The 17,852-nt window shown below is 43.1% G+C and overlaps 1 protein-coding gene across 1 annotated transcript in view; it reads left to right on the forward strand.

Moving 5' to 3' along the window:
• Nucleotides 1–17,852, forward strand: part of CA10 (carbonic anhydrase 10) — a 373,963-nt gene that overhangs the window by 278,173 nt on the left and 77,938 nt on the right. The window contains exon 4 of the mRNA XM_036342054.1: nt 11,495–11,680. Within this exon, the coding sequence (XP_036197947.1) occupies nt 11,495–11,680 (186 nt within the window). The remainder of the gene's footprint in view (nt 1–11,494; nt 11,681–17,852) is intronic.

A 17,852-nucleotide genomic window follows, 5' to 3' on the forward strand; every position in this document is an offset into this window, starting at 1 on the left:
GGGGATTCAAGGAGCATCCTCAACATGGAATCTGCAGAATGGTACTGGCATCCTTGGAGCCTCCTAGGCTCTCAGCCAGTTTGCCCACAGGAGGCCCGGCTTCCTTCAGCCTCTGCAACCTAGATTCCTGGGAAACAGCCGCTCTGGCCACGGAATGGTTCCGCACTGCCATCTAGTGGCTGTGCTCAGAAGCTATGAGCATCATGCAGTCTTCAGCTGTGTTCAGGAGTATCTATCATGGGTGGGGAACGTCTGGCCCACGGGCCATATAACGGCCCACAAAATGATTTGGTCTGGCCCTGCCAAGGCGTTAATAGTGAGGTAATTAAATGTTTTACCAAATGTAGCAGGCTAATTTATAAGTTGATAATTTTGTATGGCCCTCAAATGATGTTATAAAGATCCAAATGGCCCTTGGCGGAAAAAAAGGTTCCCCACCCCTGAATCTCATTTAGGACTTGCTATAGACCAGGGACAGAGATATTGAAGTGAAGGAGGCATGTAGCCTGTCCTCAAATTCCTCATAGCCCTTGGAGGGAAAAGCACATAGGCAGATAATCACAACGTAATATGTAGGTATTATTCTACGTGAGAACGTTCAGAATGCCAGGGGAGCACAGGGAAGCATCGTCACCACACCTGTGGGGTCCCAAAGGACTTTGAGAAGGCAGTCTGCAAGGGTGAGAAGGGATTTCCAAGCAGAGGAAAAGGAGCTGTAGGATAGGGCCCAATTGCAAAGGCCCTGCTGTGCCCCTTCAAGATTGTGGGAGAGACGATTACAAGGGTTTCGTTGAGATACTGTGTACCATCAATGTTTAAGATGCAGTTTCCTTTTATGTTTTAACATCTCTTGAGGATGCCTCCTACAAAAAAATGCTGTATCATCATTTTATTGGCAGCATTTTCTCTCTCTGGTGGGACAAAGTCTGCCCATTTGACAGTCTATGGCACCTGGGATTTGAGGAGATGCAATAATATAAGGGCTTAAATTAGGCAGTGGCTGGGGGATGGACAGGAGAGGACAACATAAAATAACAGGGCAGAATAAGATTAAGTACTGGTTGTGGAGACAGAGAGAAGGGGACACATTATAGAGGCTTTTAGGTGGTGGCATTTTTATAATTGTCGAATGATTATATGTCAGAGACGAAGAAGAGAGTTTCTGTGAATGTGTGTGTGTGTGTGTGTGTGTGTGTGTGTGTGTGTGTGTGTGTGAAAAGAGAGAGAGAGAAAATCAAGAAAGTAGTAAAAACAGGTTTTGCTGTATTTTAAATTCTTTGACCATAAAAAATGCAGGGGAGGGAGTTGACATAGCCAAAAGGTGCCATGAGAACACTTCATTGTATATAAAAAACAAAATCTGTCCAGGTTTTCAATGGGCTAGAACCGTGGTTGGAAAACCGCAGCTCGCGAGCCACATGCGGCTCTTTGGCCCCTTCAGTGTGGCCATGAAGTTTCAATCGCACTGTACGTGCGCGCCCACACGTGGTATTTTGTGGAAGAGCCACACTCAAGGGGCCGCAGTTTGCCGACCACTGGGCTAGAATGATGGAATTAGGACAAGAGCGGGGTGTATGAAAGGATTAGAATCTAACCTTTCCGACTTCAGGGATCACCAGTGGTCCACGGACCACCGGTTGGCGACCGCTGGATTAGATGGTTTTTTGGACCCTCTGGGTTTAAGATTGTCTACTACTTGCAGGAAACAGGAGCACAGCAGTGCATTTAATTTGCTCTGATTTATCTGGCATGTATGTTCTCATAATATCAGCTGAATCAATTGGACAAACAACTCTGGAGCCACTCAATACTTTTGTCATGGATGGAAGGGAAGAGTACCATCTGCTACCCCATACTGGACCCCCAGAAAGCTGATTGTAGGAACCTCAGCAAAGCATCCCCACAGCACACAGGCTCCCCTACCTTCCCTCAGTAGGCATTTTACTATATTAAGGTCATAAATTGGCTGATGTAACTGTTACTTTGGATCCATGAGATGGAATATCAGTTGCATAAAACTGAGCCATGTGTTTCTGAGATTTGGGTTATTGTGGTGTTTATCTTCTCATCCCCAAGGTGAGATTCTAGTTGATGCTGTCAGCTACTTACTCATTGCATTGGGCTTTTGTTGGTTGCTGATTTTTTGAGTTTGTTCCTATTATCAAAGACTGAAAAGGAGGGAGAAAAGGGTTGATGTGGGTAGCGACGGTGGAGGTGGTGATGATAGGCAATAAGAGGAGGTTTGCCGGTGGGGGCGCTCTCTGATATTGAACTGTGGAAAATGAGGAGAATCGGTGTGGTAGGGCAGAGCATGCCAACAGGAAGTTATTTTGGGGGGAATAGTGTCCTTTTCTAATATTATAGTGGAAAGAGTGGACAGGTATGACCTAGGTAAGTTATTTAACCTCTCAGAGCACCGTGTTCATTTGTAACACAGAAATAGCAATACGCCCTACCTCACCAGTTTTGCTGAAAAGTACATGAGATGAGCTATGTAAAGCACCATCAGAGAGTCCAGTACCTACCGTCTCAGTTACCCGTGCCACCCCACCCTTGGTTGCTCATGTTTGAATTATTCCAGGGACACTGCCTAGTCACTTCTACCATTTTCTTTGCACGCCTTGCATTTTCCCATCCCCAGGTCTTTGCTGAGGCTACTCCCTAATCTAAGCATCTCTGGACATCTGCATCCCACCTTCTCCAAGGCCCATGTCCAATGCCAGCCCCTTTGGGGAAACATCATTAGTGCTCCTGAATAGAATTCATCTCTCCCTCCTCAGAGCCAACAGAGCAGCCCAGTCTGCAGTCCACACAGGCTCTTTCCTGTCTATGGTCTCTGACACTTATAGCTCTGTGACCTGTGTACTCTCAGTGAGTCTCAGTTTCTTCATCGGAATGCTGGCAATAAAACTATCTGCTTCCTGGGCAGTGGCGAGGATCGAGTTGCTAATGCATGCACAGCGGCAGGCACATGGAGTACAATAGAGGCTAGTGATGTCAACGTGGTAGCAGCAGCAGTATACTTAGATGTGACCTCTACTCAGAAAATGTAATTCCCTTGGTTGCTTGCTTCTAGAAAGGATCCATGCTGTTTCTATAAATAAGTGTCTTTTTTCACAGTCACCCATCGCTTGTTAAGGGCTGTAGTATTGAATGGCCACCATGGTGAATCCAAAAAGATAAGTGTATCAGGGGTGGGGGTCCTGTTTGGATTTAGGTTGCGAATGATATTTATCCGTTTAAGACCCTGAGCCTTCCTTCCAGGGCACAGGAAATGTTCATTACGCTGGAGGACCTCTGAGACATGCACAGGGTGAAAAGCAGACAACAGTGTGAAATCTCAGCTGCACAGCCATTGGGGTGTCACATAATCCTCTGTGTGCCGTCCACTATCTCAGCTGGAAAACGTGAAGATCACGCCTACCTTGCAGATTTTGTGTAGGGATTGTAAATGTTCACAAAGCACTTAAGGAGACACAAGACAAATTATTACATTTTACTTAAATATTAAATTATTTAAATACTAGAGGCCTGATGCACAAAATTTGTGCAAGAGTAGGCCTTCCTTCCCCCTGGCTGCCAGCACCGGCTTCCCTCCGGCACCCAGGACTTGGACTTCCCTCCAGCTGCTGGTACCTGGGACCTGGGCTTCCCTCTGGCTGCCGGCAGGCATCCGGGACCCGGGTTTTCCTTGCAGTCCTGGCTTCATCTGGAAGTTCATCTGGAAGGATGTCCGGAAGGATGTTCTGTCTAATTAGCATATTATGCTTTTATTATTATAGACTATTAAAGTAATAGTAAAAATCATTGGTTGGTAGTGATGGCTTAATAAACAAGTAGTTCATGGGACTCACTCCTGGAAACCCATAATCCAGGACTATAAGGGAAAAACTCATTCCAGACACTTTTCTCTGGGGTTCCCCCACACACCCTGGCCAGAGATTGGGCGAGGCTGAGGTATAGGTAAAGGGCTCAGTACCAACAATTACGTTTGGTAAGAGCATGCCCAACTTAATGGCAGCCACCTGCCCAATGTCCCCTTGAGGAAGATGGAGGATGAAGAGATTCTCTTCACGTAGCCCAAACCTTTGTGGACCAGGCCATTTCTTTCATACCTGATCTTCGTTCCTCTGGTCACAACCACTAGCACCAATCATGGCAAGAGATGCTTCACTGCAGTGGTACTGCCTAGCATCCCTGTAGAGTTTGCAAAGAAATTATTTGTTGTTCGAAGAGTCGGTATTGCCATACATAGGTTCAATTTTATCTTCATAATCATAGAATTAATGTCAAAATAAGCAGCCCATGTGATCATTTCATCTGCTTTTTCAATGTTGACTCCAAAATCTTAGTCTCTTTGCATAGGAAAAGCAGACTGACTCATACTGATGGGTTAGAGAAAGACTAGAATAAACTTGGCATTGCTAAGGAAGAGACCTCTATCCGCCCTCCAGGGTTAAGAGTGGTGGGTGAGATCTTGGAAGTACTTCTTCAACCCTCCTACACAACTCCATCTATGGCAACTCAAAGCAAATCACTCTGGTGGGTTTTATTTTCTTCCTTATCCTCGTCTCAGCCACTTTCTTCCTAACAGCGGCAACCCAAGAGCTCCAAATATTTATCTTCTGCTTTCTTTGAAAGCTGCATTACAAAAATGCCTTCTCCCACTGCTCCACATCCTTTACCCCCATCTCTCTCTTCAACATCCAATCCCCTCCATGTCTAATCATTGCTCTGAAATTTCCATAGCATGAACATCTGGGTGAGTGCTGAGAAGAGCCCCAGACCCAAATGAATCAAATCATGTAAATGCTATGTCCAGATGTCAGGCTGAATTTTATTCTACTTTTCTATGGGTTATGGCATTCACATATACACACCCTTAGTACTAGAGCAGTTCTAACTCCCATGTCAGTCTGCTCTGTACCCTCAACATACAATAATTTAAAGGGGGGGGGATAAGAGAAAGGGGAAATGTGATTTCTAGTCTTGGGTCTGCCACTTACTTGTTGTACAATCCTAGACAAGTCTCTCTATCTCTCTGGGTGTCCGTTTCCTGGTTTATTAAGAGATTGGGCTTCGTTCTCTCTGAAGTCCTTTTAGCTCTAGAATCCACACTACCCTAATGTTGTCAATCCATGTATATGCTATGCTGCTGTGAGGCCAATCATTTGACTCCAGTTGTTTCTCCTGGCAGTGATGCCTCTGGAGTGCCCATGGGAGCAGGCAGCCCTCTGGCTCCTGGCATTCAGCCTTTACAAGTCAACCCCTTGGCATCATGAGCTGCTCTGCAGGAGACCAGACTAAGTGCTGTTCTTAAATCTCTTAGGCTCACTAATTACATTCAAAGAAGGCCTATTACACACCTCAGCAGAGCAGTCAGAGACACATAATAGGAAACCTCGGTTGCAAAGAAAGGACACCTAATTTATATGACATGGTTGTCGGACCCTCCTCACTAACTCCTCTAGGCACTGAGCCAACATTATGGGCTCAGCCACCCAGTTGCTAAGCCAGCACTAGGATAGGCAGGTATGTATGATCCATCTCTCAACTCCAACAAGTGGGGACTGGGTTCCCCTTGCTGTCCTGGATCTTGAAACCCCCAAGAATACTGTGGCCAGGCCTGGCCAAATTTAACCCAAACTAGTACACCCATGGGCTTTAAGAGTTTAGCCCCAACCCCAGAAATTCTTTCTGAACTATGTGATTTCCCTAACACTCTCTGCCTAATTCTGACTTCTCTTTCAAGAGCTGTAGAATGTGGAATCTGAGAGGCTTAGGCTGGAATTCTCATTCTGCTGACTTCTAACTGGAGCTTCGTGTAGAGTCATTTAATCTCTTGGAGCCTCATGTCTTTCCCTGTAGAATATGAATAATAATCCCTTTCTCACATGGGCAGTGCAAGTATTAAATGAAGATGCTAAGTACAAGGCCTGGAATACATCACAATCATTGCTACTCTTGTGGATGTCAGCCCATTGTGTTCCCTCAAATTATAGTCAAAGACAATCTGCTAAATAAGACTGTATCCTAAAGGCAAGAATGCCAGCACTCCTGTGTTACAAGTGAGCAAGGCCTGTGCCAACTCTATATAGAAAAATAAATAAAAAGACCATTACTCAATGTCTGAATTTACAGTCACTGAGAAATGGAATGCAGCCTCTCTCTGGTGGCTTTGAAATTGCTCTCTGAGAGAGTGGAAGACCATGAACTTTAGCTCACAAAGACTTCTTTTGAGTGTCAGTCTCATCACCTGCTCCCCTTTGAGTAGAATTCTTATCCTATGTGTACCTAGTTTCCTGGCCTATAAAGTGACATGCTCTCTGACACATAGTGAGTCCTCAGAATCTGTGGGTACCCTCCACCCTGCCTTTCCTACCCAAATGTGTTGAGAATGCAGGTAGCTCTTGTGCAAGTCAGATGGCCACCTCTTCCTTTTACACAATTGGGATTCTGTTCCCTCTGCCCTGAATCTCCAGACTGGAGAAGAAATGAAAACCCCTGACATAGTTTCCATCTGAAATGAGCTGAGATACTTGCATTTGCTTATAACAGGCTCATTAGATGTAGAATCAGACGACCTGGGTTTGCCTCACTGCCAACTGTGTGATCCGGGAAAAGTCGCTGAGCATTCATTCACCAACCACACTTACTTCCCTGGTTTGTAAAATGGGCATCCCATACACCTCTCTCCTCATTTCACAGTGGATTGAAATACAACACAAAGGAGAACTGGGAGGCAGCCAGAGGCCACCTGGAGATCTGCTGTAGCATCAACTTCCCCATTCACTCTGTCTCCTGATCTGCATCATACAACTTTCTCAACGTGCTGTGCACCAACGTAGTTCATTGGAAACACAGTAATTAGCATCACAGATGAAATGACACTGCTGCAGTGTTAATTACTACAATGCAGATGCACCGTTAGATATCATACATAATGTTGTCAAGCCTTTATTTTTAAATTAAAGTGCAACAAACCATACCCAAGCTACACAGCTTTTTTTGATTAATACAAATTAACGTTATTTTGGTGTCTGGGGAAAGGGTGGGGACAAGGGGGTGTTGCATCTAATTATAAGAACACATAGGCAAGTGGTGGAATTTTAGATGGATTCCCCATCACTTCCTTCCCCCACTCTGGTCTTGGAGAGTGTGAGCTCCATGAGTGCAGGGAGCATGCCTGGTTTTACTCCACACAATTCCTAGCTCCTAGTGCATAGTCACATATATTGAATATTGTATGAATTGCTGACAATATAATGAATGAATGAATGAATGAATGAATGAATGAATGAATATAGAGTCATGTAAGTAGAAGGGGTCTAAGAAGTGGCGTTGAGAACTAGAAGGTGCAGTGTTTTATTCCTGGTGACCCTGGTTTTGTGTTTGCTTCATGGCCTGCAAAATGATCTTGAATGCATCTCACGCCTAGAGCTTTAAAATCCTAAATGGGAGACAAGTGACTCATCACAATGCAGAAGCCAATTAAAGTGCTTCATTGCGATGCTTAGCAAGCAGCACTGGATCCCACCAGGCTCCAGGAAGTATGGGTCCTTCAACATCAGCTAGGCACCCATGCAACACGTCAAAATTAAGGGAAGGGGGAGAATGAAGATAACACGTCTTATTTATTTAATTCTCACCACAACCTCATTTTGACCTTTTTCCCAGTTTTATATGGTGATAAAGTACATATATAAAATGTACCATCCTAACCATTTTTATGTGTACACTTTAGCGGTATTACGTACATTCAGGTTGTTGTGCAACCATCCATCTCCAGAACTCTTCATCTTGCAAAACTGAATATTTAAGCCTATTAAGCCATAACTCCCTATTTTTCCCTACCTCCAGCCTCTGGCAACCACCATCTACTCCCTATCGCTATGATTTCAACTACTCTAGTTACCTCATATAAGTGGAATCATTTACATGTAAAGTAATTACTGATAAGGCGAGATTTACTTCTATCATTTTGACATTTGTTTTCTGCATGCCTCATACCTTTTTTATCCCTTGTTTTCATGGGGGAAATTTTCTTATCTCTACCTCACAGTTAAGGAAACTGAAGCTGCAGAGTGGTTCAGTTGGCTGAGCATCCATCGTTCTATGCACCGAAAGGTCACCACTTTTATTCCCGGTCAGATCACATATCTGGGCTGCAAATTCAATCCCCAGTTGGGGCACATACAGAAGGCAACTGATTGATGCCTCTCTCTCTCTCTCTGTCCCCCCCCTCCCCCACTTCCTCTCTCTCTCTCTAAGCATGTCCTCAGGTGAGAATTAAAAAATAATAATAATAAATAAAATAATTCACTGAAAGGTCACTGAGAGACAAATTTGGAATCTTTTAAGAGTCCTTGATTCTTCCATCGAATATTTGCCAATGGGTGTTCCTAAGTATTGCAAAAATGCAGACAAGCGTACGACATTGTCACTGGCTTGATTCAATGGACAACAGTTTTCTTAGGAACATGAAACAGACACAGATGAAGGCACCGCTAGAAGTGCAGGGAAGCCCAAGATATCTGCACAGTGGGACAGAGCACATGTCCTATAAGAATTCAGAGCAGCTCCTCTTATGCTGCCTTGCAGACCAGAGGTGCCCATGGATGTTACAGGTTGAATCCTACGGTTCTGTTCTTCATGTCGTTTGAAGAGAATTAGAGAGATCCAGCCTGCTCTGTGGGATGTACTCTCCACAGCAGATGTATGCGGCAGTGGATAGTAAGCACAGTGATGATGTGCACACCATTACACCCAGAATTTGCCTAATGAAATAGCCCTGTTTTAGTAAAACTATTATTTATAAGGATGCTCATCGCATTATTTTTGTACAATAGTGAAAAAATGGAGAGAATGGAAAGATTCAACAATAAGTTATATATATATTTTATAGAAGCATATTATACAGTTATTGCAAAGGGTTATTACAGAAGAACAGTTAATAACCAGAAATATTCATGTTAGTAAAAATAATATATAATATATTTATGCTATATATTAATATTACTTTAATACATTATATATAATTGTATGTATTTATATATAGAATCATATATGTGAAAAATAATTTCTCTATACACACATAAAATATTTTCACTAAAATATGGGTATATAGAGTTATGAGTGTGAAGAGTACATATACTAAAATATTAGTGGTGCTTATTGGGTAAGTGGTTCTGAATGATTTTTATTTTTTGAGCTGCTCTAACCATAAGGCCTGTATATAAATTCTCATTATGTCATACTGACTAAATGTGTATTTATCTGAGACTGGAGAACAGGAATGGGGTGCTTGACAGGGATCATTTGGTTGCAAGGAATAGATAACCTACGAAAAAGAATAATTTATTGGTAAATTATCTGAGAAAGTACAGCTCGGGTCTCAAGAAGGAACTGGAATAAGGAGGTGCCCAGAGTTTCTGAAGGTCGGGCAGTTATTCTCTCCAGTTCCCTTTCTCTCTCTGCATGGTTTCCTCTGTCACTGTTGGCACGTCTGCTTTTCTTTTCTCTCTCTCAGATCTGACTCCAACTGCTTAGCGGATTGACTGTCTGGTCCCCATGTGGCTTTCCAGTTCAGAACTCAGCAGAGACCATCCAGAGTCTCTGTTGATAGTTCCAGATCACAGGAGAGAAGATGGTTGACATAGTGTGTATTCATTAACTTTTGCTACTTAACAAACGACCCCCAAAACTTAGGGACTTTCAACAACCAATGATTTCACTCCCAAGGCTACAGGTCTGTGGGCCTGTCTTCTGGTCTGGACCAGCCTAAGCTGACCTGGCCAGACCAGTCAGCTGGTGGATAATCCATAGAATGGCCAGTCTAGAATGGCTTCTCCTGGGGTGGCTCTCCTCACTATGGTGTCAGCCTCCAGCAGGCTAGCTCAGACTTGTTTGCATGGGGTCTCAAGTTTCTAAGAAGGAGGGAGAAAGCACGTAAGGGTCTATTACTCTCAGAAGTAGCATGTTACATCCACTACATGTGGTTGGTCAAGGCAAGTGACAAAGCTAGCCTAGATTCAAGGGGTGAAGAAATAGACCCCTATCTTCATGGGAACAGCTGCAGAGTCACACGTAAGGAGTGCAGCTGCGGGGAGGGGAAGAGTTCTGGCCATTTTATAATCTGCACATAATCTGCCAGGGACCCAGGCTGGCACAGGCTTCATCTTGTAGCTGCACCATATTTACATGTTTCTACATCACCCACTTGGCTGATGCAGCAGGGAAAGAGAGAGACTGGAGAATCGTGCATAAGCTTTTCATTGTTTCAGCCTGGAAGTGACACTTGTCATGTCCCTCATAGCCCATGACCAACACCATGGCCTCCACCTTATGGCAAGATGGTAGCATAATGAGTCAATGGAGTATTTGGCAAGCATCACTGTCTCTGCCACAGTAAGCATTGTACAGAACTAAACTAACCGAACATTTAAAAGACTAGTGTAAGAAAAGTGAAGAGCAGGTAAGGCTAGTGCTATAAAGGTATCAAAAGTTATGTGAAGCTCTTAAGGAATCCATAGGGCTGGCCCAAAGGAGCCAGAGTAAACAGGGAGAAAATGCAAGTAGCTCTGCATCCAATAGCTCTGCATCCAGACCCACTCAAAGTCTTCCTGAAGCTTTTGGTCGCTCCTAGAGCCAAGTCAACCCAGAAGACTAAGACAGTAAACATCAAAGGGAAGAATCAGTGTTCTAGAACCAAGTGTTGAGAGGTGCTAAGGTAATAGGAAAATGAAGCTGAACATCAAATTCCAAAAGGAAAGAAGTAATAGGACCACAAGCAGTAAGGCTAGCCTTTTGCAGGGGCTGCAGCAAGATGGACTTGGGAGTAAGGAGTAAGTCTAGGAATCTTTGAAAAGGGGAAGCTTGTATGAATCTCTTTAGCTTCACACTGAGGCCACCAGCTTTAAGGAAGGATCAGAGCTCTCATTCTGTGCAACATCTGGTTGCAGAGGTGAGAGAGGGACCTAACCAAGACACACTGGACTGAACACTTGAGATTGCAGACCTATGCCTTCAGTCTCCTACTAGGTTTTGTTCCTCTTCATCCATTTTGGCTTCCTTGTCTCTCATTTGGCCTTTGTAGCATCTCACCCCTACTAACTGCTTTCTCCAATTTCTCACACCTGAGACTTGAACTTTTGCAGCATTTCTACATCCCAAGTATTTATGGTAAGAAGACAAGTAAATGCTTTCTAAGGTGCAATGTCCAAAATATTAGTCATAGTTGATGAGGTCTCCTTTCAGTTTCTACCTCAAATTCCTAAATGATAATGTAGTTTATGCTGCACAGAAAGTACCATAGAAGCCAGGTAGTGCAGGAACGCCCTCTGGGGAGCCTGCTGCTCCCCATTCCACATGTGGATTCCACCTAATGTCCTCCCATTAGAGGGAAGCAAAAGGCATAGATCTAAGCACCGTGGTAGGTTTGGTGAGAAATTGAAGGAGGAGAGCCTTGCTTGACCTGTTGCCCATTGCCTTGCAGGTCAGTGGGACCATGTACAATACTGGAAGACACGTGTCCCTGCGCCTGGACAAGGAGCACTTGGTCAACATATCAGGAGGGCCCATGACATACAGCCACCGGCTGGAGGAGATCCGGCTACACTTTGGGAGTGAAGATAGCCAAGGGTCAGAGCACCTCCTCAACGGACAAGCCTTCTCTGGGGAGGTAGGTGGGGCTGTTGGGGAACTAAGGTTAAGTGCAACTTAATAAGATTTGGTGCCTATTTATATCCATGGTGGGATGACAGGTGGAAAGATTTCTCTTGAATCTATGAAACAAGAAGGTCAGTACCTTCGTTCTCCCTCTGTCTTTTGCAAGTTGATGTGGACATCTGTAATGAGCTTCCAGTGTTTACCAGGGAAGGCCACAATGAAACAGAATATTTCCTTCCAAAACTTGGGTGCACCTCTCTTGTGACTCATGCCCTAAGTTATCTCCAGAGCATTATTTCAACCCCAAGCCCTTACCTTTCAAGCGCATCTTCATTTTCTTCTATCTGGGTACTCAATCTCCCATATGTCACATATGATAACATAGATTCCATAATTCTTCATTCTGGGAGAATGGGTGTAATTTGCACAAAACTATAATTTACTGTGAAATAAATGTCAGGCAACTAAATAGTCACCATTAATGGTAAGTGTCACTGTATGCCACCATCAACCCAGACAAAACTCAAGCCACAGCAGTGAGCCAAACCACAGCTTCAATTATAGGATGAGAGCTACAGTTTAAGCAGATGGTATCTGTGTTATGACACTTGACAAGCAGGGTGTGTTTTATTTGACCTCTTTGACCTCTCTTGCACTTGAGGGTGGTTATCAACAAGGGGCCAGGGGTTTTACCTGCTCAGTATCCTGTAACTAGGTTTCTGTTTACGAGTCCTCAGTAACTGAATTCAAGACAGCTCTGAAATAACAAAAGTATATATCTCATTATCAACTTGGTCTTTTTAAGTGGTTTTAATCAAGATCATGTTTAAACCTGGCATTGTTTTTGATATCGTAAGGCCATACACTGAGAAAGAAATGCACCACCTTAATGAGTCCAGTGGCCAGACTTTAATAATTGTTCAAAATGTATCAACTGAGAACCTTGCTAGGCATTCTGCTTATTACCAGGAATACAGAGATTAAAACAAATAAAACCACAGATTTCCTATCACGGAGGAGCTCAAAGGGTGCTATATTCAAGTCATTCAAGTATAATGTCATGCTGTAATGGAGATGTACAAAGGCTCTGGCCAACTCAAAGAAGAATTGGCAAATTTTACTTGAAGGGATCAGACGACGCCTCACCTTTAAACTGGGCTGAGAAGAAGAGCAATGCAGAACAATTTTAAAAGCATCTTGTTTGGAGTCACAGAACCTGAGTTTGTACCTCCTGCTTTGATACACACTAATTGTGTGATCTTGACATGGCTATTTGATCTTTCTAAGACTGGCTTAGATAGCTCTCCAGGTTACTTTGAAAATTAATAGGGATTCCAAATGTGAGGAGCACGGGTACTCAAAGGTTGATAGACAACAAAGATAAAGCAAGAAATGAGGGACTACAAAGGCACCAGATGAGTCAGAGCACTGAGTATTGAGGAAGGTATGCATAGATTTCACACATCTTCAGTTAGTAATGGCTGCATAGAGGACAGGGTTGAGCAGGAATATGGGTCTCCTTCCAGAATGTGTAGCAGAAATTCTAGGATTGATTAGAGATGTCTGCCAAAGGCACTGTAATGCACAAATCCCTAGTTGCAGATCCTAAAGTAGAGTAGGGCAACAACTCATGAATTAAGAATGACTGCAGACTGCCAATCTGAATTACAAAATATTCAAATTTAGATAAACTCATCCTTTTAAAAACACATGTTATTTTAAGGGTTCTGATCATTTTATTTGTTGAGTTACTTGCTCATTTGTTTGCTGTTGTTTCTTTTTTTTCCTCCCTCACTGTGCTGTTACATTCCAGTGCCTATCACAAGATTGCCTCAGAGTAAAAATGAATTTATTAAAGAATTTATTCAAAGAATGAATGAAAAAATATAGATGTTTACTTGGCTAAAATCTTTACATTGTAGAATTACTTAGAGTAGCTTGTTTCTTCAATACATAATAAGAGGGCCCCATAATTGATATATGAACTACAATTTTGGAGTAAATGAACGCTTACAAAATCCTTAAGGAAAGCATATAACAATTTGATCTGTCAATGTGTTCATTTTCCTAGACCTACTCCAGACCACAGGTATCAGACACTCCAGGGAATTGTATTTTAAAAGTTCCCAGGAGAGTCTGATAATGAGATTTGTGAAGCACTCCCTCAATAGTGCGTTCTTAAGCTTTCTCAATGAAGAAAGCATTTGCAAATCAGCATTAACTGGGAATCATTGTCAAAATATTTACATTTGAGTTCTTCTCCCACAGCACCTGAATCAGTCTCCAGGAGTGGGGTCCAGGTGTGCACATTTGTACAAATTCTCCCAAGAGATTTCGGTTAGTGACCACTGTGCCAATTTCAGCTCAGGCTCCATCTAAATTGTCCCAGTTTTGTAAACAATGAGGTCTTAAGAAAGCCATACAGCACAAAAAAATGAAAAAGGAGCGCCCAGAGGTAACTGCCCTCTGGAAACAGCAAAGCTGTGTGCTGTCTAGACTGGTGGGATTTGGAGAACTGCTTCCCGATCATGGTAGCCACGCGCACATCCATTGATCCAAGGCAGCCTTGAGCACCAGCCTCAGCAGAAGTACAGTTAGGCCTTGCCCTCGGTAGACCGCATCGGCTGTATCCCATTTCTTTCCGAGCCCCTCCAGCTCAGTATGAGTGGTCTGTGTATGGCTGGTCTGTAAACTGGTGTCGGTTTAGGTGCCAGAAAGCAGGATGTTGGAAGAACCAAAACAATGTCCTATGGAAAGCAGTTGGATAGGCATTTGGCCTTTGAGAGATCTAAAGGGCTGTCATGAGCAAGAAGCGTTTGGCATCTTTGTGGTATGAGGAAAAGAACTAGAGTCAATGGGTGAAAATTCCAGGAAAATGGATTTGGCTGAATATATGTTCTAAGTATAAGGATTATCAATCAATGGAATGAGTTTACCTCTGACACTAGCGAATTCCCATCACCGGAATTATTAAGCATGGAATGGAATTTGAGAACTTCATAAAAGTGACTCACATCCTTTTAGCTTTAATGCGCCTTCTGATGCTGACATTCTACACAGTCCATGATTTCCTTAAAGAAAATGTTCTCCAATCCGATTCCACTGATGATTAGCCCCAGTTAAAGTAAATATATCCCATCCTGTAGGTTAACATTGTATTTGTATTTTGTGCTATCTTCATGGCCACCTTTGGCCTTTGTTTTTGGCTATCCACTGAGAGGACCCAGGTAAACCCTTCAAGCAACAAAGCATGTGTTTATTTTGTTGACAATGAATAATCACATTGCCATCTGCCCCATCTATCATTGCTGATCGTGATAAGTCCATTAACTCCGGCATTTTCCTTGGCACAGTGCAACAGTCGTTATCTGAAGAGCTTAGATTAATTGCCGTCTTGTCTAGTGAGGTTATTGTAATTGATGGTAATCATTTGCTTTGTTTTATAAAGCTGCGTGGATGTACGACACAGTCAGCAACTGCGTTTTTATAAAAATTATTCATGTCCTACATGGAGAACTCCTGAATGCCTTGTTGGGGGTTGGTGATTAATGAGCATATTCAGGGATTCAAATGTCTCAATGTTTTTAAGAAGGGAAAATTAACTGTTTTTAATAAGTAAGACCCTTAGCTTGCTAATCATGTCTAAGTGGTTAGATTAATGTCCAGTATAAAGTAGGGTGTTTATGAAAAGAAACAAATACATTAACCAGGCAGAAGATAATATTTGAAAAGAATCATGCCCGTGGATTAAGTTGCAGTAGTGAGGCCAGACAAGAAGAATCTTTCTTATTTGGGGGAAATTGGAAATATTCATTTTTAAAACCTCCCTTAAGTTCTTCTTTTCAAAGGACTAAGGAGAGGCACTAAGAACTGCACCAGCCACTTCATGGGGTACCTGTGGCCTGAGCCCGCTGTTTATGTGATCCACTCTTCACATGACAGTTGTGCTTCTGCCATGTGCTAAGCTCCACATCCCAGCTCCTGCCCAGAGAAGCATCCACTATACAGGAAATAGACAGCCTGGCCAGTTTCCATGCTTTGCAACTTTCATTCATTTACCCATTCAGTTAACAAACACTAGTTGAGTGCCTACCACATGCTGTGCAGTGAATAAAATAAGGAAAAGTCTGCCTGTCAGGTACTTTCAGGCCAGTGTGGGTAGACAAATAACAGACATGATAAATGATACGGTAAGTTAGAATAGGGTAACTGCTATGGGAAAAGAAATAGGTCAGAGTAGAGGGTATCAGAGGATGAGAAATGGGAGTAGTAAGTTACAAGTGTAAATGGGGTGGTTGGTTTTAATCTCAGTGAGAGGATGACACTCGTGAGGTTGCCATGGGGATGTCTAGGGGGAAGACATTGCCTGCAGAAGCAAGAGCAAGGACCATGGCTTTGAAGGGGGAAAGAGCTGTGAGCATTCTAGGAAAAGCAGGAGCAGCAAGAACACATCTGTAGCAATAGGGTGTGAGAGGTCAGAGGTGGCTGGGGCCAGGGCTGCTGCAGATCATGGACTTTGTATGGACTTGGCTTCTACCCTGAATGAAATCTAAAAAACAATGATATATATTCTCCCGGTTAATCAGTAAACACTAGATCAGTGAGGTTGCCCTTAATATTGTCTTCTTCTTACCTGGGGAAACTGAGGCCCAAGACCATCCAGACAATAAATATTTGAGGTTGGACTTATCTCAGGTCTTCAGATTCACAACTTTGCTTAACATAGGCCAAGGTTTATCCACAAGCCCCTTAATAATGGCTGTTCACCTATGCGGGGCCCTAGCCCAGTGGGGAAATAGAGACCTGTAGCTCTTGGAGCCTGCCTTTAAGGAGTCAGCAATCTAGCAGAGGATCCTGTCAGCCCAGACTGGTAACTCCCTATAGTCACAGAGTACGCTGTGCTTTTTGATACTTTTCCATACATGTTTTACGCACTTGGTACATACATGTTTTACGCACTTGGTGCATACATGTTTTACGCACTTGGTGCATGCATGTTTTACGCACTTGGTGCATACATGTTTTACGCACTTGGTGCATACATGTTTTACGCACTTGGTGCATACATGTTTTACGCACTTGGTGCATACATGTTTTACGCACTTGGTATATACATGTTTTACGCACTTGATATATACATGTTTTACGCACTTGGTTGAACAAAGAGATTGAATGAGTAAGGGGAGATAGTTTTGAAAGACTGTAACTTTTAGAGTGCCTAAATTATGTCTAGTATATCAGTAATTAAATTATGTTGTCATAATGGCAAACCTAATCAAGTTAATGTCGATATTAACAGAAGTCCTAGGCATGTTATGTTAAATTATTTACAAATACAGTTAAGCAAATTCTTCAAGGTAGCTGGGAGGAGCAATGCAACAATTGATAGCAAGTGAACTAGAAAAATTCATTTAGATTCCTCATTTCCTGGAATGACTCCAAGGGTCAGACCAGGGACCTGGTCTTTGCCAACGCAAAGAGCCAAAGTTCCGGATTCCGGAAGCCGGTCCTCCCCAGAGTAAGCAAAGTGGCCTTCCAGAAGCAAAGCAAACAAGTCAGAAGCCCAGATGGTGGTAGGGCAGATTATGACGATACCAGTGAGCAGGTGATGACTCTGACCTAAGGATAGGAAGTGTTCCCTTTGGACATTTTTATAATTACTTCTGGAGAAGGACTGCCGATCAAGTCAGCAGCTTCGTGCATTGCCAGTTTTAGATGGACACCGTGGGGCAGCCTAAGAGAGAAGACAGCTTGCTGAGGTCAGCTCATTATCCCGCTGACTTCATCCTAACCTGCATCGCAGTGCTGACCTGGTCCCACCAGGATGGCGTTATGACCAGCGCCATCCTCCTCCACTTGACTCTGACCTGCTCCTAGTGCTCACCCAAAGCAGGGAAGGAGGTGTTAATTAAATTAGACAGAATTAAAGACAGGCATTAACTGGAACTTGATCAAGGCTCATCCTAGAACCTGTTACCATGGAGACCATCACTGTTACAGCTTTACAGGTGTTGAATGGGTCTTCCTTTATTTAGTAACCAATGACACTGCAGTTAGGTACGGCTTCTAACACTTCTGTGAGCTAGCTGTACTTTATTTTTAATCCATTTCCAAAGCCACTGGAATAAAATCAAATTGGAAAAGAAGGTGTGAAGTAAGAATAATCCACTCACTATTACTCTGGC

The sequence above is a fragment of the Myotis myotis genome, unplaced genomic scaffold (genome assembly GCF_014108235.1).
Source record: "Myotis myotis isolate mMyoMyo1 unplaced genomic scaffold, mMyoMyo1.p scaffold_m19_p_17, whole genome shotgun sequence".
Classification (NCBI taxonomy): Eukaryota; Metazoa; Chordata; class Mammalia; order Chiroptera; family Vespertilionidae; genus Myotis; species Myotis myotis.